General features: G+C 46.9%; 1 protein-coding gene across 3 annotated transcripts in view; it reads right to left on the bottom strand.

Moving 5' to 3' along the window:
* Positions 1–7,420: 7,420 nt before the first annotated feature.
* The window catches only part of GNB1 (G protein subunit beta 1), a 32,117-nt gene continuing 14,097 nt past the window's right edge, over positions 7,421–25,440 (bottom strand). For 2 of the 3 annotated variants that reach the window (XM_050322498.1, XM_050322499.1), the window contains exons 2-12: positions 22,286–22,337; positions 17,360–17,467; positions 16,718–16,756; positions 15,981–16,087; positions 15,492–15,555; positions 13,615–13,777; positions 12,810–12,876; positions 11,498–11,699; positions 11,038–11,254; positions 9,648–9,759; positions 7,421–9,258 (exon numbers count right to left, since the gene is read on the bottom strand). In XM_050322498.1, coding sequence (XP_050178455.1) covers positions 9,653–9,759; positions 11,038–11,254; positions 11,498–11,699; positions 12,810–12,876; positions 13,615–13,777; positions 15,492–15,555; positions 15,981–16,087; positions 16,718–16,756; positions 17,360–17,416 — 1,023 coding nt within the window. In that variant the 5' untranslated portion in view covers positions 17,417–17,467; positions 22,286–22,337 and the 3' untranslated portion in view covers positions 7,421–9,258; positions 9,648–9,652. The remainder of the gene's footprint in view (positions 9,259–9,647; positions 9,760–11,037; positions 11,255–11,497; positions 11,700–12,809; positions 12,877–13,614; positions 13,778–15,491; positions 15,556–15,980; positions 16,088–16,717; positions 16,757–17,359; positions 17,468–22,285; positions 22,338–25,440) is intronic. The other variant, XM_050322500.1, reaches the window with a different exon arrangement.

Below are 25,440 nucleotides of genomic sequence, written 5' to 3'. Positions count from 1 at the left end.
CCAATTTCTTCCTCTACGAACTCTGCAGTCCTGGCAGTGTCCCCCACTCACCATGGCAGATGCCAGGGCTGGTCCCGAATCCTGCCTTCCCTTCCTGTTCTGTCCCTGAGTGTTCATTCACCTGCTGAGAGACAGCAGGCCAGTTATTGAGAAAACACTCAGGTCAGTGTTCATAAAGCTGTGACTGAACAGCTCCCAGGCACGGCCAAGGAGCGCTGGGTGATGCCTCAGGAGGTCACACCCTGCTCTGCCCCAGGGCAGGACCAGCAGACACCCCAGGGAAGGCACACACAGCCCCTGGATGGGGGGCTCCAGGACAGGGCAAGGAGACAGGGGTAGGGGCACCCAAATGAGGCAGAAGGTGCAGTTGCTGCTCCTGTTGCACCCCTTCACTCTGCTCCACACCCCACCCACACCCCGCAGTTTCGGGGTGTCCTGTGCAGGGCCAGGAGCTGCACTCGATGGTCCCGAGGGGTCCCTTCCAGCTCGGGCACATGGTGTGATGTGAACGCGGGGCAGAGCTGCTGGGAGAGCTGCTGGGAGAGCTGCTGTGGGAGCTGCTGGGAGAGCTGCAGCAGTGCCCTCTGGTGCTGCCAGGGCCAGCCAGAGCTCTCCACTGAACCTTTTGATCGAGCTCGGAAGGTTTTCAAGCACCAAAGGGGAACCTTCTCCCTGAGCTCAGGAACGCTGCTCCCCCAGCCACCCAAGAGCAGCCCCTCCCGTGTTTCGGTGCCTCCTTTGCCCCCGGGCCGCACCCTGGCACAGCAAAGCTTTGGGATGGCTGGGACCAGTGCCCGGGCCGAGCTGGGCACCAGCACCAGGTGGCAGCAGAAGGCAGAGCCCGGTTCTCTGCAGCCCCTGACACACTGGGCTCCACAAAAACTCCAGGTTTGCTCCATTATCCAGCACCACAGCGGACTGGGGGCAGTTCTCAAGCTCCTCATGGGAAGATACCGTGCAAAGGGAGGCAAATCCATCAGTTATGGATTGGTTATCCATGTTCCCCACTCTGTTCTGTGTGTGGACAAATGTGCCAGCACACACAAAATCCTAAAAGCTAAAAAGCTCCTGCTGAACTTTAGGGACTTGCTCCCTACACCTCATATTATTCAAAGTACATCATTTTATGCACTATTTTATATATTTTATAAAAAAACTCCTAAAATACACCTGGAAGTTCAAGCACATTCTGTCAAACATCGGTTTTCATCAGTGACCAGAGATCAAACTACTTAAATGCCATTAACCTGACAGTCATTACACAGTTGTGACCGCAGGGCCAGAATCCAGACCCCAACCGTCCTGCAAGCCCAGGAAAAGCAGCATTTCATGTTCACCCGTGGCAGGGGCTTCAATCCCCAGCAGCTGAAGAGCCTGGGCCTGAGCACTCACGCAAGGAAAGCTCCTAAATAATGCACAGCACTCCTGGGAGTTGGTGCTGAAGGCACAGGCTCTGTCAGCATCCCAAGGGCTTGGATTCCAGCAGCAGCAGTGCAGGGAGCTGCCCTGGCAGGGTGGAATACAAATTAGAGCCTCTTCAGACTGCTCCACCAGCTCTGGGTTAATAATGGGAGCTGCTGGCTTGGTGACATGGAGAAGGAGGGGAGCAGGGGGGAGATCCAAGCGACTCTCAGATGGGATGCAGCTGCCCACTTACGTAATTTCTCAGAGCCCAGACAATTATTTTATGGCCTGGCCTCCCTCCAGAGCTGGGTGTCCACACTGCACAGCATTAAAGCCTCCCAAACAACCCCAGACTGGCTTAGAAAGCCCTGGGATGTGACTGCAGGGGATGCACTCGGCCAAACACAGCTCTAAGATCATCCCTCCACCAGAATAAACTGGGAAATTCGGGATATTTGTGCTCCCTCTGCCTCACACCCCAAGGCATCACAGTTCACACAGGGTGCCCTGCTCATCCCACCCTGACCCTGCTGCCATCACCTCCTGGGGCTGCCTGGGGTGGTTCTGCAGGTGGGGGGAGCTGCCCAAATCCCTGGGACGTGGGGCAGGAAGGGAAAGGCAAAGGAACCCTCGTGTCCCTCACACAGAGCTGCAGCTCAGGGGCTCTCACTCACCAGGACAGCACAGGGGGAAATCCCAGCAAAACGGAGGGAACTCCTTCCCCACGGGACTGTGACGAAATCCTTTGGGAGCTTTTGCCTTTTCAGCTGGAGAGACAAGCAGGCACTGAGTTATCACGGTGACAAAGGGCAGGGACAGGTTGGGCATGGAAATGGTTCAGATAAAGAGGCTTCTCTGCAAACCTCACCCTGCAAAAGCAAGCAAACTGCTGCTCCTTCCAAACATGAACAGGGAGCCACTAGAAATAGTGCATTAATAAGTTCAACTCTTCAGGATCAACACGAGGACAGGGAGGTTTTGAAGTTCCCAGTTGTTTTTATACTAACCTTAACTGCCTGTTTTCCACCCCAAACTGTCACTGATGGGGCTGGTTGAAGGGCAGAGACCTGAGAGAGTAATTTGGGCTCCAAGGGTGAGGAGGATGCAGCTGACACACCGTTAAACAGGCCCAAGAGCCTGCATTTACATTTTCCAGGAGGGAGAACGAGAAATCAGCCCTGTTAATTCAGGCTCTGTAACTTGGGAGAGGAACTTTCACTCGCCGGGGATCAGAGCTGAGGTCAGAGCCTGCCTGGTGCCATCTGGTATTTCTGGTTAAGTCACCCGTGGTGCACAGAACTGTGACAGGCTTCAAAGAACAGGAATGATCCTTCTGCTTATGAAAGTTTAACCTCCAATTCCGATAAGCCCTTCCTTGAAGTCTATCTGTAATTGCTCCATTTCCTGCCACCAGGGCTGATGCTATCACTTGATTGAAAGGAGCCACGGGAGGAGGGAGATAGAACAGCCCGACAGAATGGGGGTTTAATTCCAACACCACTTTAGGATTAAAGGGTGGGCTCAGTTCCGCGCACACTGTGTCTCACCTAAAAAATCCAATGCGCAGGCTGGAAGGTGGAAAGACCTTCCCCGGATCTTCGCTCGCGAAGACTGGCCATTATTTTTTTTTTTTTTAGAGCTGCCAGTGAACCAGCCTGGCCAGTGCACCTCCCTCGTGTTCCTCCATCGGAGTGGGCCTGGCTCTTTGGCCTCCCTTCAGAATTCAGTCCTAGCTCATTCCCTGGGCAGCTCTCACCCATTTCCTACAGCAGGAACCTGGGACGAGACTGGCCAAGCTTTTCAGGATGCAGGGGGTTAAACACACGTCTGATGCAAGAGGCAGATGAAATATAGAATTGTTCAATTAAGTGCTGCAGTCATCCTTGGCAAGGCTCCCAGATCTCTCATTAGTGCAAACTGGTGTCCATCACTCCCAGAGCTGTCACTCCTTGAATACTTATTGTTCATTCAAGGCTCAGATCCCCAGCAGGCAAAGAACAGCAGCTACTTCATCACTTAAACAGCTCCTGTGCTGGAGAGGAGAACCTGCAGGGGCCTGAGGGGTGCAGGAGAATCGTGCTGCTCTTAAGGGCAGCTCCACCTCTCACCTGACCACTCCTCCCCTCACCTGCTTCGTGTTGCTCTCAGGAAGAAACCACTGCTAAATCCTCAACCACAAGAAAACCACAAAGGCTGAATTGTCAGCGACTCCAGGAGATGGAGGGCCTTCAGCTCCAGCAATTGTCCCCTCCAGCCCTTCTGGAGAAGGTAAGGTGAGGTGAAAGACCCTCTGGGTACTCTGAGCACCTTCAGTGCACCGGAGAACACAGAGCAAAAAGACCTGCAGGTACAAAGCTTGGGGAACTTTAACTGTCAGATGTTGTCAAACCATTTATTCTAAACCTTGTCTTGCTCTCCCCATGGGATTAAGCAACAGCTTGAGGGAGCCAAGGATCAAATGTGATTATTCCCATTGGACCTTTTTTCAGTTTTGCTTGTAATAGCACAGAAAGTAAATCAATAAAACAAAGATAAGGAAACTATGGTGGAAAATCAATGGAAGCTGAGATAAATGCATGCAGTTCCGTGTCATTCCAGTGTGACTCACTGTGCCAAGCACCAGCCAGGGCAGAGGAGCTGCTGCTGCTCCTCACTCACCAGGAATCCTCCTTGTGCAAAGGAGACAAAACCCGCATATTAGAATTCCACAGATCTTAAAATATGCTTGATTTAAAAATGAGGACCTGGCATTTCTGTGCTGGTTCTCTCCCACACCACAATGTGGATCATTCCCAAGCAGGAGGGCAGAGGTGCTTCCCTGCTGGACAGCACTGGGATCACAGTGACCTCAGCATGAACACCCCGTCCATCAAAACACCTTCATTAGTGACTCCACATCCCAATTCCTACCTGGAGCAGAGGGGGAAGGCTGGGAAGAGCAAGGAGTTGGGATCAGAGCTGTGACAGCGAGGCAAAAATACTGAGAGGGAGTTCAGAGGGGGAGACAAGTGCAGGGCATTACTGAGGCTCTTCATCCTCTCCATCCACTATTTTCTCACCAAGAGCAGGATCTGAGGTTGTCCAGCAGCCCCTGCTCCAGCCACCAGTGCCTGTTTTTAACCTCTCCCTCTCCACCAGCTCAAGTTCCTACATGAAGAGAAGAAACTCTCTGTAAAAGCCAACACGAGGGGTTTGTTTGCAGGGCTTTATGGAAAAAAAAAACCAAAACCAACACCCTCAGTGGGCCCTGGAGACACAGGGAGGGAGTTCCCTGCTGCAGGAGCTCGGCCCAGGCTGCTTTGTCACACACTGCGCTCTCAGCACCCTTTCCCGGGGTTTCCCACCACCAGATGGAGCTGCCCCGTCTGTGCTCGCAGAGACCTCAGCGCTTCCCCTCCATCCTCCCCAGCCACACCTTCCCCTCCTGCTCTCCTTGGCCATTTCAAGGATCTGCTCCATCCAGCAGAGCTCTCCTCTGGCACTCTCCCGGCTCCCCAGATGATCCCCCACCCCTCGGGGTCCATCACGTCTCACTGCACTCAGCTCCAGCAAATGGCTTTATGAATAATTAAGGCAGGAAGATTCTCTTTGTTCTATTTTATGACAAAGGCTGTCTTGGGTTAAGGCAGGAATTACTTGAATGAGTGCTGGGCAGGGCCCTGTGTTTCTAGAGGGGGAGTTTTTAGCAGCCAGCTCTGAGCAATGAGAAGTTCCCCCAGGTTTTATTCACATTTCTGGTTTTTCCCAGCTAAGTGGTAATTTTACAAATGCTGACTATCCCATACATGCTTTAAAAATACTCCCTGGAGACTTTTTAGCCCTGACATTTGAGGAAAAAGCTGAGTAGGCAGTTCCAGAATAAGGGTTTATGACGATCCTTTATCACCTCAATTTGGGGATCCTAGGTGAGGGAGGGACCCTTTTCACCCAGAATTTGGGGGTCCCAGGGGTGTTTTCTGGGACCCTTTTCACCCCAGATTTGGGGGTCCAAGGTGTTAGGGGTGAGAAGGGTCCCCCAAGACACCCTGGGCCCCAAAAGTGAAGGTGAAAAGGATCCCAAACTGTGCCTGAGACCCCAAACCTGGGTGTGAGGGTCAGGATCAAAGCCCTGCCTCTCCCACCCCAGTGACTGATGGAACAGGCCCAGGGATTCTGGTTCACCAGTGGGTCTCTGGACTCAGGGAATTCCCGTGGGACAGGGCCCTTTGGAGCAGGAGGGACAGGGAATGCCCTAGAGGAGTGAAACCAAAATCCTATGGTTTAGTTTTTCCAAACCTTCTCACACAGCCCCCACACAGAACAAATCCAACTTTTCACATAAAGTTATTCCACAGTGGAGTGTAACAGTGACCAATCCAGCTCAGATCCAGGGTATCCTGATGTTTGAATCCCAGGCAGCCTCTGAAGATGATATGAACACAGATCATCAGTGCAGAAATAGCCAACTGCTGTTGCAACTTGTTCACCAGGCACTCCCTTTCTTCTGCCCCCTCTAATCTGAGTTCCTGGTGACACCTCCACTACAAAGTGTTAATCACAAAACCACGCAGGCTCCTGACTTGCCTGGACCAAGTGCCACAGAACTCAGCATGGGTGACAGGTTTTATTATTCTTTATTTACTCTGCCACTTCCCAGAACCCAGATTATTCTATTTTTAGCTCTCACAGGGCATGATTCAATCAGTCACTTTAAGTGTGTCTCACAGCTGATTTCAAACACTCCAGGGCACTTAATGCACAAAAGGAAGAATGTCCAACTCCCTTTTTGTTTTTGGTTTTTTTTCCCTACTGGCAGTAGAACCTCAGATCTTTTAAAACACATTTAATTCACTAAGAAATTAAAGGCCACGTTGGGCACAGAAAATACTGTAAGTCTTAACTCTGGGTACTGAGGTTGGGAAATCTGTTCTCTCCTCCTTCCCTGCAGCTCCATGAGAGGATTCCAGCCCCAGGGAAGCCCATTATGGTACTGCCTTGGCAGGTATTTTATGGCCCAGCATGGGCAGGACACAGTGATGTAACACAGGGATTAGGGCAGGTCATGTCTTCATTGACTTCATTACAGACCACACAAAGTCACACATGAAACGTCTGCTGGAATAAAAATATTCCACATGAATATGGGGAAAAAAACCCAACTTGGAACTGGAAAAGACAAAACTGGAATTTAAGCCCAAATTTAAGCATTTCCAGCCATGAGCTACTCACCAGTCTGTGGAGTCCAAAAGCCCAAGGCTCAGTTCATGGCTGCTGGTTAAGTCACCATCATATTTTCCACCCCCACAGCTTTTCAAAGCTTCTCCACTGAGGCTGAGAACTTCCATGTTTGGTAAGAAACCAAGCCATGGCACTGGAATTTCTCTTGGTGGATGTGAAATGAGGGAAAACACACTTTTGTTTAGGTCAGAACAAGAGACTTTACCCACTAAAAATGCAAACCAAAGCCCTCGAGTCGACCCACACCACGTTGCTGAACCAGTTCAACCCCTCGGGTCAGGAATCTGCTTCTCTGGGTACAAAATCCTTCCTTAAAGGAATCATTTTAGGTAAAATTCTGCCCTGTGGGGAGTTTGTCCTTACTGAGCATGAAAATGGCACTGACTTACCCTGCTCAGCACCTACAGCAAGGACAGCCAGCAGTGACACCTGAGCTGGTGGGGCCAGATCCTCACATGGCAACAACACAAGATTCCCACTCAATTCTCTTCCTATTAAAGGACACAAAAGTTTTAGAAGAAGTTACTGGGCATTTTGGTTTGACTTCCCCCTTCAGGTGCTGCACTCACACCCCACACAAGGCATTTTGTGACGGGTGCCACACGAACCACAAGTGGCCACTTTGCCTGTGGAGTTACCTGCACGAACCATTAACAAGCCAAGCCATTTAACACCAAACCACTCGTCTGGGGACATCATTCCCTTCCTCCTGCACGTCTAATTTCACAACTCCAATCCTGCCAGAAGCTGGTTTTTTTGTGGGTTGAGCAATAAAGCTGCAAAACAGATCAGTCAAAACTCATGTCAAACTGCTTTATTACATCTTAAATAACATTACATTTTAATATAGTATCTATCTTGCATCCAGCTTTCTTGAAGTACACTGACTTTAAAATTAAATACAAAAGGTGAAGAGGGATACAGGGCGTGGAGAAAGCTCTACAGAGTAGTTTCATGAAAGAGAGTAAGAGGGAATTCATCTTTTATGCCAAATCCAGGCCTAACGCACAATTACAGCACATTTTTGTACAGAATGTTGCAGAAAAAACAAAATGGAGAAAAGCTACTACTGCTGCTAGGAAGGAGCATTTCTGGATACAGTGAGAAGATAGGAAAGTTTAACAGAACAATCTGCTGTCCAAACACTGCTGCTTTTAACATTTTATTTGAAAAGAAAGCCAGGAAAACCTGCTCATTACAAAAATGACTCTGATCAGATGCAAAGGACTCATCCTGCAAGAGGAACTGGCTGTGAGGAACTGATTTAGAAAGAAGATGGTCAAGGTTCCCTCCTCCCACTCCCCAGAATCTTTTGAACAGCGATTGTTTTGAACAGGCTGTTTTGTTTTTTTGTTTTCTTTTTTTTTTCTTCTTTTTTTTTTTAATAAAATAAAATTAAAAAAAAAAAAGAAAAAAAAAAAAAAAGTGACTTTATCACGCTACTCCCCAACGTGCATAGCTTTGTACTGGAGTTCCTCATAGATTTATGCACAGAGTAGCAACAAGAAATGAATACAGCGACAATGGTTACAGTTTTGAAACAGGTTATTTCTTCAAAGAAAAAACATCTACGGACTTAGTCCAATATGCACTTTTTAGCATTTCTACAGCATGCGATTCTAAGAGTAAACCCACCCAAATATGGCAAACAATCAAAAAAAAAACCAGGTTTTTTTTTTTTCTGTTTAACTTAGAAAGTTCAAGATCATTATTTTCAAAACATTGATTTGTACATCATTTCATACACAAAGAATTGACTCAATACCCAAGTGTAGGATAGGTCTCTTTTGAAAACAGAGATTCCTGGTTGTTGAGACTTATAGGATAGTGTTAGGATATATAAACTGCCCTTTCAAGTGGACAAAACCAAAACAGATTAAAAAAATCAGTGTGGTGAAAAAAGGGGGGGGCAGGAGGGACCAAGGATTGCATTTGTTATCCATAAAAGGTGAAAGGATTCTTTAAACAAGCATTCATTACCTTTTACAGCATGTGCTTGGTTACCTTACTGCTTAACATTATCCTATATATGCCAAGTTTTGTGCAACAATTATCTGTGATACTAGAAAACAAAATAAAAAAAATTAGGGACTAAATTTACAGCGTTAACAACCCCCAGAGGCTCTGGGCTAGGACTCCCTTGTTTTGCTCAATTAAATACATCAAGAAATGTATTTAAAAAGGAAACCTGAAAAAAACAAAAAAAAAAAAGTCCTGCTACAAACACGACTTTAAAATTTGCAAGTGTGTGAGATAAAGTCCTTAACTTCAACTTGGAAACTACAGTGAAGGCTAACTGTTTTCACAATTATGCTCAAGTTTATTTTCTGGTCATGCTTTTACGATAGTGTTTCGGTTTTAAATTCTCAAGACACGAAAAAAAAAAAAGAAAAAAAAAAGAAAGAAAAAAAAAGAAAAATAAATGGTCCCAAAAGGAATGCACAATTTCATTTTGCTTACAACACAGAAATTCTTCTTGGAAAGGTAATTGTGCTCTTCATTTCAGCAACAGGAGACGGAGAAGATCTTGCCCTTTGAGTTGGGGAGGATGGGGGTCCGAGTTAGTATGGTTGGATTGGATATGCTATCGTGTTTAATTTTGTTGGGAACTTCTTCCAGTCGTGGAGTCCTCGAGTTCTGCCACACACAAACAGTTATTTGTTAGGAGCTGCTCTGGGATAAACTGCACTCAAGTTTCCAGCTCTGCTCTGGCTCCCACTGACGCATCCAGCCATCATCTCGCCCTTCCACAGCGCCACTTATTTACCAACCCAGGCCCAAAAAACAGCACAGGACAATAAAGGATGGCAAAAATAAGCCAGCAGAGAAATGTCACTGCATACATTAAACCAACAGTCTTCTGAAAAACCAAACTGGTTGTTTGTTTGTTTTTTTTTTGCCTCAGTGACTTCCCTAATCTGAATGATGAGATGCAGCACCAGTGACACAGCAAGGGCTGGAGCTGGGAACAGCCACTCTGGACCCCTAAAGGAGGCCAAGCCCTCATGAATTCACTGCATACCCACCTACTTCAGTTCCAGATCTTGAGGAAGCTGTCCCATGATCCTGTTGCCACTGCCATGCCATCATCAGTCACACCTAAGCAGCTGACACGGTTATCGTGACCGGCAAGGACACCTGGGAGGGGAAGGTAAATTTGACAGGATTTTTTACATGTGTAAAAGCAGAAGTTAAACTGGGTTATGTCATGGACTTAAAGCCTTTTTCATGCAATTTAAGCTTACTACCTTTACAAGGCAGACTCCTACATCCAATCTATTTGTCAATATGGAGATGTGCTACAATTCAATTATAGCACCATTAAAAAAAGGAATTGAGACACTAAGCAGAAAAATTAAGGGAGACAACATTTTCCTCTATCCCCTTCAATTTAACAGCTTCAGGGAGGTAAAAAGAAAACCTAATTATTTTCAAGCTCTTCCCAGTCCACAGCACCGAGCCAAGATATTCTTGATAGACTTGAAATTAATCTTTCTACATGAATTAGACTGTTCACAGGACTCTCCTTGTTCTACCACCAACAGTAAGTGCTGCAATTTGGTAAAACCAAAACAGCACCAGGAATTCTTATAAACTTGCACTAAAAACAGAAGCACAAAGGTGTTTAATGGACAGTCAGGCACGATACAAGTGCCCAACCTGCCTGGCCAGCTGAAGCCTTAGAACATTTAAATACACATCATATTTGGTCTTAACCCCTGTTCTGATGAGAATAACGGAACATTTGCAGCCTGATTTGTATCTTTTTTTTTTCCTTTTCTCTAATAAAAGTTTTCATTTTAAAGAACTGAAGCTGAATTATCTTCTTCTTTGGACCATAAATTTCATATTCATTTCCTCAAAAGATAAACTCCACAGTCTCTGTTGTTCTGCTGGTTGTCTCTACAACTACTGCTACAAACACCAGGAAAAAAAAATTCCTGAGTATAAATAGCAACATTAATGTTGAATTGCTTTGAATAGTTAACACACAAACAAAGCCATAAAGTCTAAAAAAAAAAAAAAAATTAAAAAATCCCTCCACCCCAACCCCGTTTTTGATGGCAGTTTCCCTGTTCCCAAGCAGTGCTGGATTTGTTAACACCACTGGTCAGCCCAGAGTGGGTTATCAGAGTTCTGAAGGGCAGACACCATCCTGGAGCATATTCCAGTGTATTTGTTAACACCACTGGTCAGCCCACAGCGGGTTATCAGAGTTCTGAAGGGGAGACTGTGAGTTCTGAGAGGTCTCTGCACAAGACTCGATCACAGACTCATTAAGGGTTGGAAAAGACCTCTGAGATCACCAGGTCTTTGACTGATCACCCCCTTGGACACCTCCATGGCCGGTGACTCCACACAGCCTGTTCCCATGGGACATCAGCACCCTCACCCCACCCAGCCCCGAGGCCTCACCTGCCCTGTCAGCTTTCAGCGTGTCCCACACGTTGCAGTTGAAGTCGTCATACCCAGCTAAGAGCAGGCGGCCGCTCTTGGAAAATGCTACAGAGGTGATGCCACAGATGATGTTGTCGTGTGAATAGACCATCAGCTCCTGGTCGGCCCGCAGGTCGAAGAGCCGGCACGTGGCGTCGTCCGAGCCCGTGGCAAACGCGTTGCCGTTGGGGAAGAACTGCAGGGGGAAGGGGAAAAGAAACCACACGGGATTAGAGGTTTGGTTCCTCTGCCTCACTGGACACACCCTCTGCACACACAGGCGGGAAGGGGAGGCAGCAGACAAAACCAGCGAGGAAATGAGGAAGAACAGCCAGCTTCCCCTCGCCACCCCAGCTCCACAGACTGGAAAACCTGGGAATGCTGCAGCACAGAGCACGGCCCCAGGAGCTGCAGTGCCCCCAGGGCAGGCGGTACGCACGCAGATGGCGTTGATGTCCGACTCGTGGCCGGTGAAGGTTTGCCGGCACATCCCTTCTCTCACGTCCCACAGTTTGGCAGAGGCGTCGCAGGCACCAGAAACGAAACACCGGGCGTCGGGAGCCAGGGACAGGCTCATCACGTCTCCAGTGTGCCCAGTAAAGGTAGTTGTCTGCTGACCGGTTTCTATGTCCCAGAGAGCGCTGGAAAGGGAAGAGTTGAAGAGGCAAGGTCAGCACATCTGCGCTCCATCAGAGGGTATAGACAGAATTCTTGTCCAGTACTACCACAGCTTCATACAAAGCAGCAGTGGTAAGGTTACAGCAAGAGCTGAGCCAGCACTTCTCATTTTTATAGGCCCTCTGAGGATGTGTAATTCTGTGAATTGTGTCTGATCCTAAAGCTGCAAGTCAGCAAAATCACCACTACAGTGATAATTAAAGAGCATAAAGGGATGAAACAACACTACCACCTCCTTAGCAAGAGGTCCAAAGACTTAAGAAGAGCCAGGCTCTTTCATGTCTGTGATGTCCCAGCAAAGCAGACCCAGCAGTGGCAGGTCTGCACCAGGCAAACAAGAGCTGACTGTGCTCTGATACTGTGCTTTGAAGCTTGGCTGAATTCAAGTGATGTCAAGGACAAACTGTTATCCAGACAACTCTAGAATTACAGTGATAACTCCTGAAGCAGCTGCTTTCGCTTTTAAAGAGTGTGATTTTAACAAAGCCTTTTTGGTTAGGGTTTTTTTTTGTTTGGTTGTGTTGTTTGTTTTTTTTTTAAACACCAACACATATTTAGAAACATTTTTTAACCCCATATAAATTCAATACTCAGAATCAGTGACCTAATAAACTGGCATTCAAAGAGACTGACACTGTGTAGGAGAGGTATTTATTAGACAACCTTTGCTTTAAGAGCTGCTGCCTGGGAGAACTGCAGTGCTTTTAAGAATTAGATATAATAAAGACACCTATGAGAAAAGATGGAGGCCTTTTATAGTTCAGAAGCCAGTATTTATGAAGACACACACCTACATTCTCCTCAAAAACCACAGCTACTGTCACTGTGGAATATTTTCTAGGAGCTCTTCTGAATAACAAGAAACCAAATTCTCTATTAGAAAAATCCAAATTACGGCTTTTTAAGTAATAAATATTGAACACAAAAAAGAGCACGAGGAAAGTCATTAGTCTAATACACTTATTTCTGAAAGCTAAATAATTATATATTAAAAAAAATAGTTATATATTAAAAAATAATAACTGCAATAGCACGTTAACTTGAGTGAAGTCAGGTCCAAATGTCCCACTCACCAAGTGGTGTCGCCAGAGCTGGTGACGATTTGATTATCATCCAGGAAGCGACAGCAGGACAAGTAGCCTGGGAACAGAGCACAGGGAAGGCCAGGGGTCACTCTCCATGTTGCAAACTGCCTCGGTTCTGTGCTGCTTCCCCCTCCCCTGAAGCCCAGAATGCACCAGGCAGTGTCTGAACTGAATGTTTTGGCCAGAACGGGGTTTGGTTCCTCACACCCCACAGGGAGGGGACAGAGGTGTGGGACCCACTGGCCAGGCTGGGGAGAGGGACAGGTGAGCCTGCACTGCACACCCACAACTAAGAAACTGGGTCACTGCACCCAGGAGCAACAAATGCTGACAAACCTCAGCTGTATCGTGCAACTGTTGGGGAAAATTAACCTATATTCCTGGTCAGCACAAAGCCAGAGTGTGGACATTGGATGTTTCCCAACAGTGGCATCAAAGAACTTCATCTGAACGCTCTGAAAGCATCTTTGTGCTCCAGTCCCACCTGCCTGGCCATCAGCAGAACAACTCTGATAACAAAAATCAGTGCCAGCCACTTCCACTTCACACAGCACAAACATCTCCTGAAAATCCCAACCACAGCAAAACAGGAAAACCTGCCAACATCAGCCTCCAGCTGTGGGGTCTGCTCAGTTCTGCAGCAGGAGAACGGTTTGAAAACACTGAAAACCAGGCAGTCTGCAGCTGAGGCCCTGCCTGAGAAAAGAAGCCTGTCCTTTGAACTGCTAAACTGCATTTAGGAGATGTTTTTCCTGTTTTCCCCAGGTAAGCCGGCCCCGTGGGCAGCACTCACCTGTGTGCCCGGCGAGCTCCCGGCTCACACGAACATTCCCTTCACGAGTTTTCAAGTTATAGATGGAGCAGATGTTGTCCAGCCCACCACAAGCCACGTAATTGCCAGAAGGAGCATATGCACAGGTCATGACCCAGGAGGAGCGCAGGGGGATGGCGTGCACCTGCAACACAGACACCCTGCATTCACCAGGAGCCCTCTCCCCTGGCCCACAGCACACCCTCCCTCCTCTCTTTGGCAGGAGGGCAAGGAGGAAACAGCTGCTGGAGGATCAAAACTATTCTGAGGGCAAACTTGCTCGTCAGACCGAGCGATGACGTAATAAACCTCAGCTCTGCCTTTCCTGGATCCAGTTTGATCAGCAATTTCGGTAAAGAAGTGAATGATTTCATTTCAGTGCTCTGATTGCTATTGGTTTATTATAGGTCCAGGGAAATATTGACTTCCCAAGCACAGTCAGCAGAAGTGCCAGCTCTGGGCTGAGCTGCTGTGAATGAGCAAGTAAGGAAATCGCTGCTTCCACTGCCATTTCAATCCTGCTTTGGGAGCCCAGTGCAGGCAATCAAGCTTCACAGTTAAATAACCACCCCACGTTTCCTTGTCATTCTGTGCTCAAAGAACTTTTTTTAGATAATTATGGAAGCTAAACCTGTTCTGTCTTGTTAACTCGTTGTGTTCATCCCTCAAATTTGCTCATCAGAAGGGGCCGATACCCTTGACAACAGGGTGGCACTTCCTGCAATATCAACGATCTCCCTGAATTCCTTAAGTAAAGATTCCTGTGGCAGCAGGGAACAGTGACCAGTGATCCTGCAACAATCAGCAGTTAAACAAAACCAACCCCTGTAGTAAAACCCAGAACCAGCCTCATTTTTGGAAGCCTTCTGCCAAGGAAAACAGTTGGAATATTCACCTTGAGCCGTTTTATTTTATCATTAGGAAAAGATCATATTTATGACAACACTGTGTTACTTCCAGTGTGTGCTGGAACTGCCAAAAAATACTGCATGGATTAAGGAGCACAGATATAAGAACTGAAGATACTAACAAAGAAATCATGGTATACAGTGATTGTTTCACCATCCTTCAGATGGTACAGTAATTTAGATGGCATTTACCTGCAGGCTGAGGCCAGAGGAGGAGGGTGAAGGCAAAAGGTTGAGGGTTTACTTTTTGATTTGCAAACTATATTATTACTCTTTACTGAAGTTATGGATTCATCAGTTTTACAGCTGGGGTTCAACAATAATCCCAACCTCAGGAGCTGCTGCTGCAGTTGTTTCCTTCCCTCTCCTCTGTAGCACATCACTGACTCCAGTGCATTGGCAACACTGGTTTTAATGCTGTGAAAATGTATTTGAAATAAAGCCAGTTCCACAGTGCTGTGCAGCACAGCCTGGGGCAGCTCTGCCAGCCCAGCTCAAAGGGGTGAGCAGAACTGCTGCCAGCCCTGGTGACAGTGCCCATAACCAGCAACCACCACTCACCGGCAGATAAAAGTAAAAGTAACCCTGAACTGCGTCATGTGACTGCACACACAGAGTGATGACTCACTGTGGATGGCAGGTCTTGCAGCTCTGAACTGCAGACAACAAATTAGTAGGGCTATGCCTAAATCTCTGTGACCCTGCTGGTGCAACCCACTCGTTACTGCCTGCACTCTGTTAATCACTCTCTCTGCAGCACCAAAACACATCCAAACTCCCTCTGGAACTCCTTGCTTTCCATTTGTGGTGCACATTTCCAGGCACACTGACTGCTCTGGGGAATTCAGAACCTGCACCTGGGCCTGGCAAAGCAGAAGAGCCAAAATCACGGCAGGGAGCACTCCCTTCATCTGCATTTACCAACAAACCAAAAGCACCCGCTGGCCTTACCTTGTTTGTAGTATAGCTGTCCCAAATGATGAGTTTGCCATCCTGGGAGGCACTAACTAGAAGCCTAGAGAGGAAACAGGAGGGAAACACAATCACTGTGGGCAGACAAGGAGGAGCACACCTTTGTGCTCAACGTGGTAAGGAAAAGAGGATGAAAGCAGCTGCTTTAAGTGAACACCAGCAGTTACCAGGGAGTTTAAGGAAGAAAGGTAACTGATAATAATGGAATCTACTCTATTTCCACAGTTCCTCAGAGTTCATGGGGTACCATAACCATGTTTTTCAGGCAAGCAGACAAGGAGTGGTACTTTGGCTTCGAATTTTGATTTGGGTTAGAAAAACATGGACATGAGGAGGAAAACAGGGGCATTCAGTGTTCCTGAATTCCTCTGGTTGGCTGAGCTCCCTTAGAATGATTCCCAGCAGTGCCAAGACCTGTGCACTCCACTTCCCAAGCCACATGAGCTGCTCTGTACCCCCAGCACCCACCTGGAATCAGTCCCCCAGTGCATTGCATAAATTTTGGCCAGGTGTCCCCGCAGTGTTCTCCTAGTGCGCATCTGGATCCTCCCCACGGGGTCGATGTTGGCTGTGATCTGAAACAGCAATGGGGGCACTCTCTGCATCTCCCTCTTCCACAGGCATCACCTCACACACAGTTACACCTAAACAAGCACTCCAGGGCAGACCAAAGTCCCACATTCTCAATATTAAGTTCTTTAAAACTGCCCAATCCCAAGTTATGTCACTCTACACTGTAGATTTGTATCACACGGAGAAAGCGGCCCTGTTGCATTTACAGACTCCCAGAAATTACTTTGCTGAGGTCGAATCTTCTTAGACTTCTAGGATTTCAGACCTTTGATCCGGGTTTTATACTCCTGTACAGATAAATGTGGCAGACATTTAACCTCAGCAGGCCCCATGGTTCAGATTATCAGGGTAACACAACAGCACTGCTGCCATGTCCACAGCACAGCATTATCTGCCACTGAGCAGCAGCAATGTGCCCTGAGTCACTCAAACCAACCACTGCTCAAGGCCACTGCTCTCAGAAACTGGACAAACACGTACTTACTTCTGGAAGAAAACACCCAAGGGCAAAATAAAACAACTTGCTAAAGGAGGCACGAAAAGATTCCCCTGCATTTACCTCCTTCAACCACACTTTCCTTCTGTAAAGGAGGCAACTTTCCCTAATTGCTGCTGAACCCTGAAATGCTTACCTGAGCCAGGGTGGCATCTGCACATGCTTTCCTAGCATCCTGCAAGAGAAGGAAAACAGACATTGGAGGAAGTTCTGGACATTTATTCCTCTCTGTCCTGTCAGGTTGATGAACCCCCTCAAGGCAAGGTCCAGAAAGCATTTCTGCCTGTCACCCTGAGAGCCCCCTGCAGCACTAGCATAATGCACTGCCTGCTGTCACAACACTCAGACCTCACTTTGAAATCTCCTCTTCTTTTGGGACAAAGGTGATGAGATTTTCACCACAAGGACAGCTGAGCCAGGAACTGCTCGTCCAGGCAGGCTCTGCAGTCTCGGCCTCGGAAGCTTTCAGGACCTACCTGGCCAAAGCCCTGACCAACCTTATCACTGACCTCATTTTAAGCAGTGGCTTTCTTAACATTAGTCATGGTCTGGCTCAGAAAACACCCAGCAAACATTCCCTCTGATCTAAGCCATGCTGTGCATTGTTTATGTAGCTATTACTTTCCAAGCCATACCAAGGACCAAAATGGAATTTTCTAAAGCGGTTACGTGCGCTTGTCCCCTTCTACACTGACACCCTGGATGCATTTGATGCATCATCTCTGCCCCCTCAGGACACAAAACGACCCCTCCCTTGTGCTGAGAACCCAGTACATACTCTGATTTGGTTTTTCAGTTGCTCGGCCTCCTGGCGTAGCTGGTCAAGCTCACTCATTTTCCTGTGCTAAAGGTGTGCTCCACTGCCCCCTCTGAAACAGCCAGAAATCTGAAAGACACCAGCAAACCAGCAGGATTAGCAGAAGCCATCATTTCATATTGCAAGAGCACACAAGTCATTTCAAACAGCACCTGAGGAAAGTGGCAGATTGATTTGTTACCACCAACACTGGGCAGGAAAGTCAGACCCCCTGAGCACACAACTGCTCTGTAAAATCTCTGCTCCACAAGGACACCGCTGGCATTTTCCCTGCCATTCCACATCTCAAACTCAGCTGCTCCCAAACTTTTTGTTTGAAAATCTGTGCAGCTTGACAGCAACAGAAGATGCTGAAGAAACGTGCTGATGAAGTTCATCTTTTATTGCAGCACAGGATAATTGGTTCCAGTTTCAAACACTACACGGAGCACCTGTTTATAAATAAACATGGGCAGTGTGTTTTTGGAACACTTTATTAGCCAGAATTGACCCTTTACTATTAACTAAAGCAAATGCTTTGCTAGCAGCTTTACATATTATTCTGTTGGGATTTAATCAGCTTATTTATCTTTGCAAGCATGCGGGTTTTGTTTTGCTCCTAAAGCCCTTCCCAAGGAGAAAGAGGAGGAGAACTTCCAAGTTTTTATCCCACCACAGTAACAGAGAACACACTGTCAAGGCAAATTAGAGCAGTAGAACAAACATCACTGTCAAAAGAAGTTTCAAAATAGTTAAGACTTCAGCGTTGCCTCAATATTGCCATCCCCCATAAGCAGACTCATCCCAGAGCTCTCTCCATGTTAGTTGTTATTCCAAACCCAGGAGCTCAAGGAACAAGTGCCAGATCTTGTCACAGCATCATTTACAAGTTACACTGCTCTCTGAAGCCCACAATATTTTAGCAAAGGAATTTTAGTTGGCTTCTCTCCCAAAACCTCCCCTCACACAACTCCAAGGTCCTTTCCCTCCCCTGTAAATTAGGTCTCTTCTTTCTCTCTTCTGCTTCCAGGGTCATCTCTAAGCCCCTTTAAGACTGCTTGTTCAGCTCAGTCCAAAATCCAGTTAAGACAAAACCCACCCCGGGTGTTTCATTATCCTCCTTCTCTCCTGAATGCTCCTTTGTTCCTGAAGATGTTCTGTTCATGCCACCCCTCCCACAAACACCCCGTGGGTCTCCCCACACCTGCAGCTCCTGTGCAGCTCACACACCTGGGGGAACAGGAACGCTCTGCTCTCATCACAGACAAACTGTAAATGCTGTTTTTAAGAATAAACTGCATTTTCTCAGATATTTCAGTTCTACTTCTGCCATTCTCTAGGTTAATATATAAGCCCATTCCCCACTGAGCAAACACTGACCTTCCCAGACAAAGAATTCCGAGATGGTATCATTGCCATTTCAGAGCAAGAAATTACAATCCAAAACTTAAGTGCTCTGCTCAAGGTCACAGCAATTCACTGACGGGATCATGATAAAGATTCAGAATGCCAGAATTCCAGCTGCAGGTACAGGGAACTGAAGATTTTCCATGCAGCTTTATTTAGAAATACAACAGGAGGAATAATCTCCCTAAAATAGTGCCAATTTATTCCTGCAGGGTTTGTGCCCCATGCAATAGAACTCCCTGGCATTTAAATGCAACAAAGCTTCCCTGCATGGAGCAGGGAGAGGCCTTGGGAGGTGAATCCCCTTATCCAGATACACAATTTTAGAGTTCCAAGCAACTCCAAAACCTCTGAGCTGCCTTTCTGTCAGCATCCATAGGAATTGTTTAAACCAGATTTCCACATTCCCTTTGTAGTCTTTGTTGTTTCAACATCAACAGGAAGTTCCAATTCCTGCCAACATGACTGAACTCACTCACACTCAGGAAATGAAAATCCTAACCAAGCCAAGGGCTTTAAAATATAGGGAGGTCTCTGAAGAAGACTGCAAAATTTATGGGACAAACAGCAAACCAGCCTGGCTGTTCCTCTATTTCTTTCATACTCAGCCTTAGACAATTAAATTTATGGTAGAAGTACGAGTTCTATGGGGAAAAAAAAAAGGGCTGCATCCTCCTGTGTCCTTTTTAGCTCTGCTGTAAATCAGAGCTTACCAGTATCCTGCACTGAAAAAATAACTTTAGATGACCAAGGACAACAGGTAAGGTCAGGGAACTGTATGGGAACGCAGAATACTTTTGTCTCTTCTCACTCTTGGTACCTAGGAAGTTTTTACACAGATTTATTCCTATTACAGACAGAGATCATATATTAAATAGTCTCTGCTCACTGCAAACAAACACAATCAAATATCATGAAGCAATAGATTTTTCTTAGCATGTTCTGAAGGCACTTAACTCCATCTTAAAAGAAGGTTTCTAGAAGAACCTTTGGATGATGATTCTACTCCTGGAGTTTTGACAGAAGTTACTGAGCCTCTCAACCACACAAACCTCACAAAAGAAGTCCCTCCTCCAGTTCCACAGCCCTCTTCCCCCCATCCTCCTTATCAAGAAGCAGGCAGCAGCCAGACCATGCTTACCTCCCTCTCCTTGCCCTGTGCCAGTGAATCAGCTCCTCAGCAGTAACACAGCCACTTTCCCCAACTCACTGGAGCCCTTTCCAGAGGCTGAAGTGCTTAAGTGTCTCTGCTCTAAGCCTAATTCCCCTAATCCTGCAGTACACCTTGGAGGTAATTCTCCCCTTGCTGGGGCCAACAATCTGTGCTCTGGCCGGGCAGCCCCCCGTTCCCCACTGCCCCAGGTGACCCATGGCTCTCAGCCCTTTTCCCAGGTTCCCCAGGGAAGAGCCACTTTGTTCCTCTGCTTCCCACACGGGAAAATCAACTCCTGACTTGGCCTCCTTCGCTGCACTCCGTGGGATGACTCAAATCAGCTCAGAGGAGCAGCTCTGGGTTTGCTTTTCTCTAACCCAGGTGAGATTTTTCCTGTGCAAGAGGAGAGTTATGGAAGTCCAGGCAGTCAGCTCAGCGTCCAACAACCTTGCACCAACTTTCTGAACTGCAAAAAGCCTTTTGGAGTCTGGAGCCCAGGGCAATATTCTTATTTAAAGGTAAAGCTCTCTGCTCAGAAAACAAGTGACAGAAAAACTCCAAGGCTAAGGAAGAACTCAGATTGCCTCACTTCATTATAACAACTCCAGTGTCCTTTCCCCAGCTCAAGCTGCTTATCCAATTAGGTCCAGCTACTGAACCCAAGGTATCATTAACACTGTCACAGTTATCTGCAGCCTGGTGCTTGAGCAGTGGGAAGAGTATACAAATCCAAACACACATTCCTGGGTTAAATATTATTCCTCTCTAAAACTACCTGATAAGAGCAGTGAGGCTGTGCTTACTGAACACTGTACTTCATTTTCTCACAGCATTCCTATTAAAAAAAATAAAGGGTAAAAAAGGAGGAGTCTTCCATCCTCTCCTGTGAATAATCTCTCCAGATTAAAAGAAGAAAAAAACAGATCTGAAAGCAGAGCTATCATGAAGTCAAATGTTTAGAACTTCTATCCCTTGGTGGCCAAACTTTCCTTGCCACAAGATATTTTTAGCACACATCACTACTACCAAAAAGTAACATAATCCCACTGAGCCACTGTTGATGCAAAGTCTGGTAACACCGAGGGTTTAAAGCTAATTTTTGTGTATTACCCAAGCACAGTAATTTCCTAAGCAGGTTTGGCAAATCCCCTTTCTCCCGTTTGTCTGACATTTGTTCCCTCCACTCCTTTCCTTGCCAATACACATCACCCCAACAGGGATGAAAAGCCCCCAAAAATCCATCCCACACCATTTGCAAGAGCAGAGCCCAAACTCTGCAGCCCCAGGAGGAGCTGAGGGCATGCCCAGCAGACAGCTCAGAGCAGGGCATCTGATTAAATGGAGCTGTGCTAATCCAGAGGATACCACAAATCCTATTAGCAACAGGCACAGCAGCTTGTGCGTTTTCCCAATGACAAAGGAATTACACCCAACTCGCTGCCACTTCCAGCGCTTTCACATCGTGTTGGCTCTGGAAAGCTGAGGGTTGGGGTGGGTTTTGTGTTTTTTTGTGGTTTGCAGAAGTATATATTGATTTTTGTATTTTGTTTTTTTTTGTTCAGTAGAAAAGTACAGCGAGATCAGAACTGCTTGTGGAACAGATCTGAGGTGTTGCCTCTCCCGTTTATATAATCTGAAATAGGAGATAAAATATTCAGGGTGCCTTCAGATCCTGAAGGACACACATCTCCAGAGGGAGGATGGGAGAGAAATAAAGCTTGCTTTTTGAAAAGCAGGTAAATAGCCAGTAATTGGAACAGATTTAACTTGGCCAATTAACAATGTTCCTCCCAGACTGAGGAGCTTCACAGAAACTCAAGTTATAGCCTGGAAGGTAACGAAGATTTCACCGTTCCAAGAGCACTAGTAATAATTACAATTACACAGAATATAAACTGTGAAACTTTTTAGGTTCTGTTTAAATAATACTGCCACACTGCAAAGAACATTCTGACAAGAGCCACTTTGCTCAAAAGAAATTTGGCCTTCTTTTGTCAAACACGGAGCAGAAGTAATTTTTCATTCATGAGAGAGTGACTATTCTCATCACTTTATTTATTACAGTTCCCTGCCCCACTGAGATGAAACAGTTTCATCTGTGGTCTCCCTCCGCTGTGCCAGTTCCCTCTCTGACAGAAGGCAGGCAGTCCCATCTATTATTTAGCAGCTTTCCTGGCCATTTTCAAATCCTTCCTGTTGACAGAGGGATACACTGGCTAAGGGAGAAAACAGGGACTTTGGGCTTGCACAGATCAACAGCCAAAACTCTGAAGTTAGCCACTTTTTAAAATCAGCATGTTTCTCAAGCACTAAAAAAAAAAAAAAAGTTACCTTCTTTCTGTACTTACATTTTCTCTCACTACAGTAGAAAGGCAACTTCTGCTGTCAAACATGTAAATTCTGCAAAAAAAACCACACCAAAGCCAGAATTAACACAATTATCAAGAAAGAGCCCCGATTTCTGACAAATTTAGCAGCAATTAAAACCCTGTCAAGGCCCAGAGTAACTCTGTTAGCTGGCAAACAGCTGGCCTGTCTGCAGGAAGGAAAGGGGCTCTGCTTTGGTAACACAACCCAAGGACTCGCTCGTGCCCAGAAGCTGTGAACACTCTATTCCCAGGAAACCTCCTGCACTGCTCAGACCATCAGTTCTCTTCCCCTGGTGATACAGAAGCCTGTGCCAGCAGAGAGCTTAGGATTGGAACAGAACATTGTCTCACTCACACAAGACTGTGATTTTCACTGCCCTACCTGTCCCCCCAAAACCAGCATTTTCAAAGCCCTGGAATTATTTCTGCTCAGTCCTGTTCCTGAGCACAGTCAAATATCAAGATATCTATTTTATCAGAAGTTACATAAACCTCCTACCAACGAGCTCCAGTGAGAGCACACCGCTCTGCCACAGGTTATGGCTCCAAAAACAGCAGAGAAAGGAAAAATTGCCACATTAAGGAAATCTCACACCCGCAGCCTGGACCCACACAATGTTTAACACACACACACTGGCTTTGCAGCACGGCCAGTAACAGAAATTTTGGAACAATTTTGTCCTCTGGCAGCACAAAGTACTGTGACAGCTCCCTCCCAAGAGCTGAAACATTGACAACCACTTGCACAGGGAAACGTGGACCTGCCCCTGTCACACAGCAGGACCTGAGGGGGTGTCAGGGCACACCTCAGTGCTCCTGTTCAAAGCCAGGTGGCAGGACAGGGGCACATCATCCTAAGCACAAAGCAAGAAGCTACTACAGCGAAATAATCTACAAATCAGAACGCCAGCCTACAAACTCCCCGCCCTTTAAGCTGAAATTCTCACATCTCTGATTCTGCAGTTCGCTATTAGCTGGAAAATTCACTTCAGTGTCTGGTATGGAGGTTAAGCTACTTAGGATATGGATCATCCTCATCCAAGCTCATTTGTAGATGAACAGTTTAATGCTGTGATTATGAAACCATCACAGTGTAAGCAGTTTTGTTTGTGGCTGCCAGAACAACACACTTTGAGACAGAAAACAGTAACTCACCCTCAGAGCTGAACCCCACCCCCCAGACACAAACACACCACTCGAGGGCTGAACACACAGCAGCTCCCCAGGCAACCAGCAGAAGCCTCAAACTTTGCCCACACTGCAGGGACAGTGCAATCCAATGGAATTCTGACAGGATCACCTGCAGTTCAAACAAGTAAATTTAACAGCAAAGGCCAGAGCACACACCACTATTGTCCTGGGCTGCCCCTCATCAGTGCAGGAGAGGTGCTGCACATTTCTTATGCCTTCTGCAAAAAAAGGAAACCAAGAAACAAAACAACAACAAAGCTCCTTCAACCGGCCTGCAAGGAGAGGAAGGAAGCACAACACAAACTCTTCCACAAAGCTGAGGTACCTTCTCAGCTGGGGATGCTGAAAGCACCCTGTGATACCCACAGAGGGCAGTCCTGGCAACCAGAGATTTGCAATTCTGTGGTAAAGATGGAGCTCATTTAAGAAAAAAAGCAGACAAGCTACTTCTGGAAAAAAGGAAAAAAAAAATGGCCACAGGCTTCCATTTTTAGCTAAAATGTAGCCTGGTAAAAGCAAGATGGAAATTAGAGGCCTGTTGGTTGCACACACCACAGCACTGGCTCAGCACAGACAGCTCCTGCAAGGAGCTCCACCACTGCCCCCAGCAGCCCTTCCAGCCCTGCCCAGCCCAGAGCTGGGGGTCCTCAGCCCCAGGAGGGCTCCACAACCAGGAGGGAGCAAAAGGCCCCCCAGAGTCCTTGGGGCACGGCCCAAGTGCTCACAGAGCCCCACACGGGGTTGGTGTCCCCACAGCCTCCTGCCCCAGGTGAGGAGGCACCACAGCAGTCTGGACTGAGAAACAATAGGCAAAAGCATCCCCATTTCTGGGCGAGGCTTCCCTGCCCCAGGGACTCACTGACTGCTGCCAGCCCAACAGCCTTTCTTCTCTGCAGACACCTTGAGCAGCTTACTGTGAGGGACAACCCAGCCTAAAACGTCATCTCCACTCCTACACACACCAGAGTGCAACTCCTACACGTGAAGCCCCTCCTGCAGAAGAGACTGCGACTTCTTTCACGAGCTTGGGGAAAGCAGGGAGGAAAAGCAGGAATAAAAGGGGCTTGGAAGAGTATGGAGAGCATTTAGAAGTATTTTACTTTAACACCATAGGAAACCTGAGCAACCCTCCAAAATGAAGCAACTTCCTACGGAGACTAAACACACTCACACTGCACCCTCTCCAAAGCCATTGGTTGCTTGAACACGTTTCTCTTCTTGCCCTATGGATTCAATGAGAGCCTTCAAACCCAAATATTCTGATTTTAACTCCAACCAGGGGATATAGTCAAGGAGTACAGCCTCCTGTGCACACATGTATTTTGGATTGACATGGATCTCACCCAACACTACTACAGACTGGTTTCCATGACCATCACACCACCTCAATCTTAAAAATGTCTTGCATAACACATCCTCCTACCAAAGTGGCACATCAGGTTGTTTTATTGAGAGCACTCAACCAGAAACAATTTCACTGGAGAAACCACCCAAAAACCTACTAGTAAACCTCAATATTACTACTAAGGTAGAGCAGCAATTTCAAATGGAGCTGCTTTGCTGCCCTGGTCTCTCTCCCTTCTGAGTGAACAGCAGCCCACACCCAGCAGGGATGGTTCTGTGTGGGCAGCCAGTTCCTATTTTAGCCTGCAGAAGCTCCTGCTCAGGTACCAACACTTCTCACCACTCTATCATATCACCTACACGGGCAGGGAGAACATCTGTGGAACCAGCAACTGCAAGTCAGGCTATTAAAATTATTTCTCACAGCCCCCACAGCTGATTATCATCACAGAGCAGCATCCTGGTGCCCAAGACATTACACATGACCTTGCCAGATCGCTGCCAACATCATAAAATGTCCACATGCCACCAGGCAACAGTAATTAAAAGTCTGAAATTTAAAGCTTCAAGGTCCATCTCCCAAACAAACCCCATGACTT

This window comes from Myiozetetes cayanensis, unplaced genomic scaffold (genome assembly GCF_022539395.1).
Source record: "Myiozetetes cayanensis isolate MyiCay16 unplaced genomic scaffold, myiCay2020 scf28, whole genome shotgun sequence".
In the NCBI taxonomy this organism is placed as follows: Eukaryota; Metazoa; Chordata; class Aves; order Passeriformes; family Tyrannidae; genus Myiozetetes; species Myiozetetes cayanensis.
The sequence above is the reverse complement of the archived record's forward strand: the minus strand, read 5'-3'. Positions and strand labels throughout refer to the sequence as shown.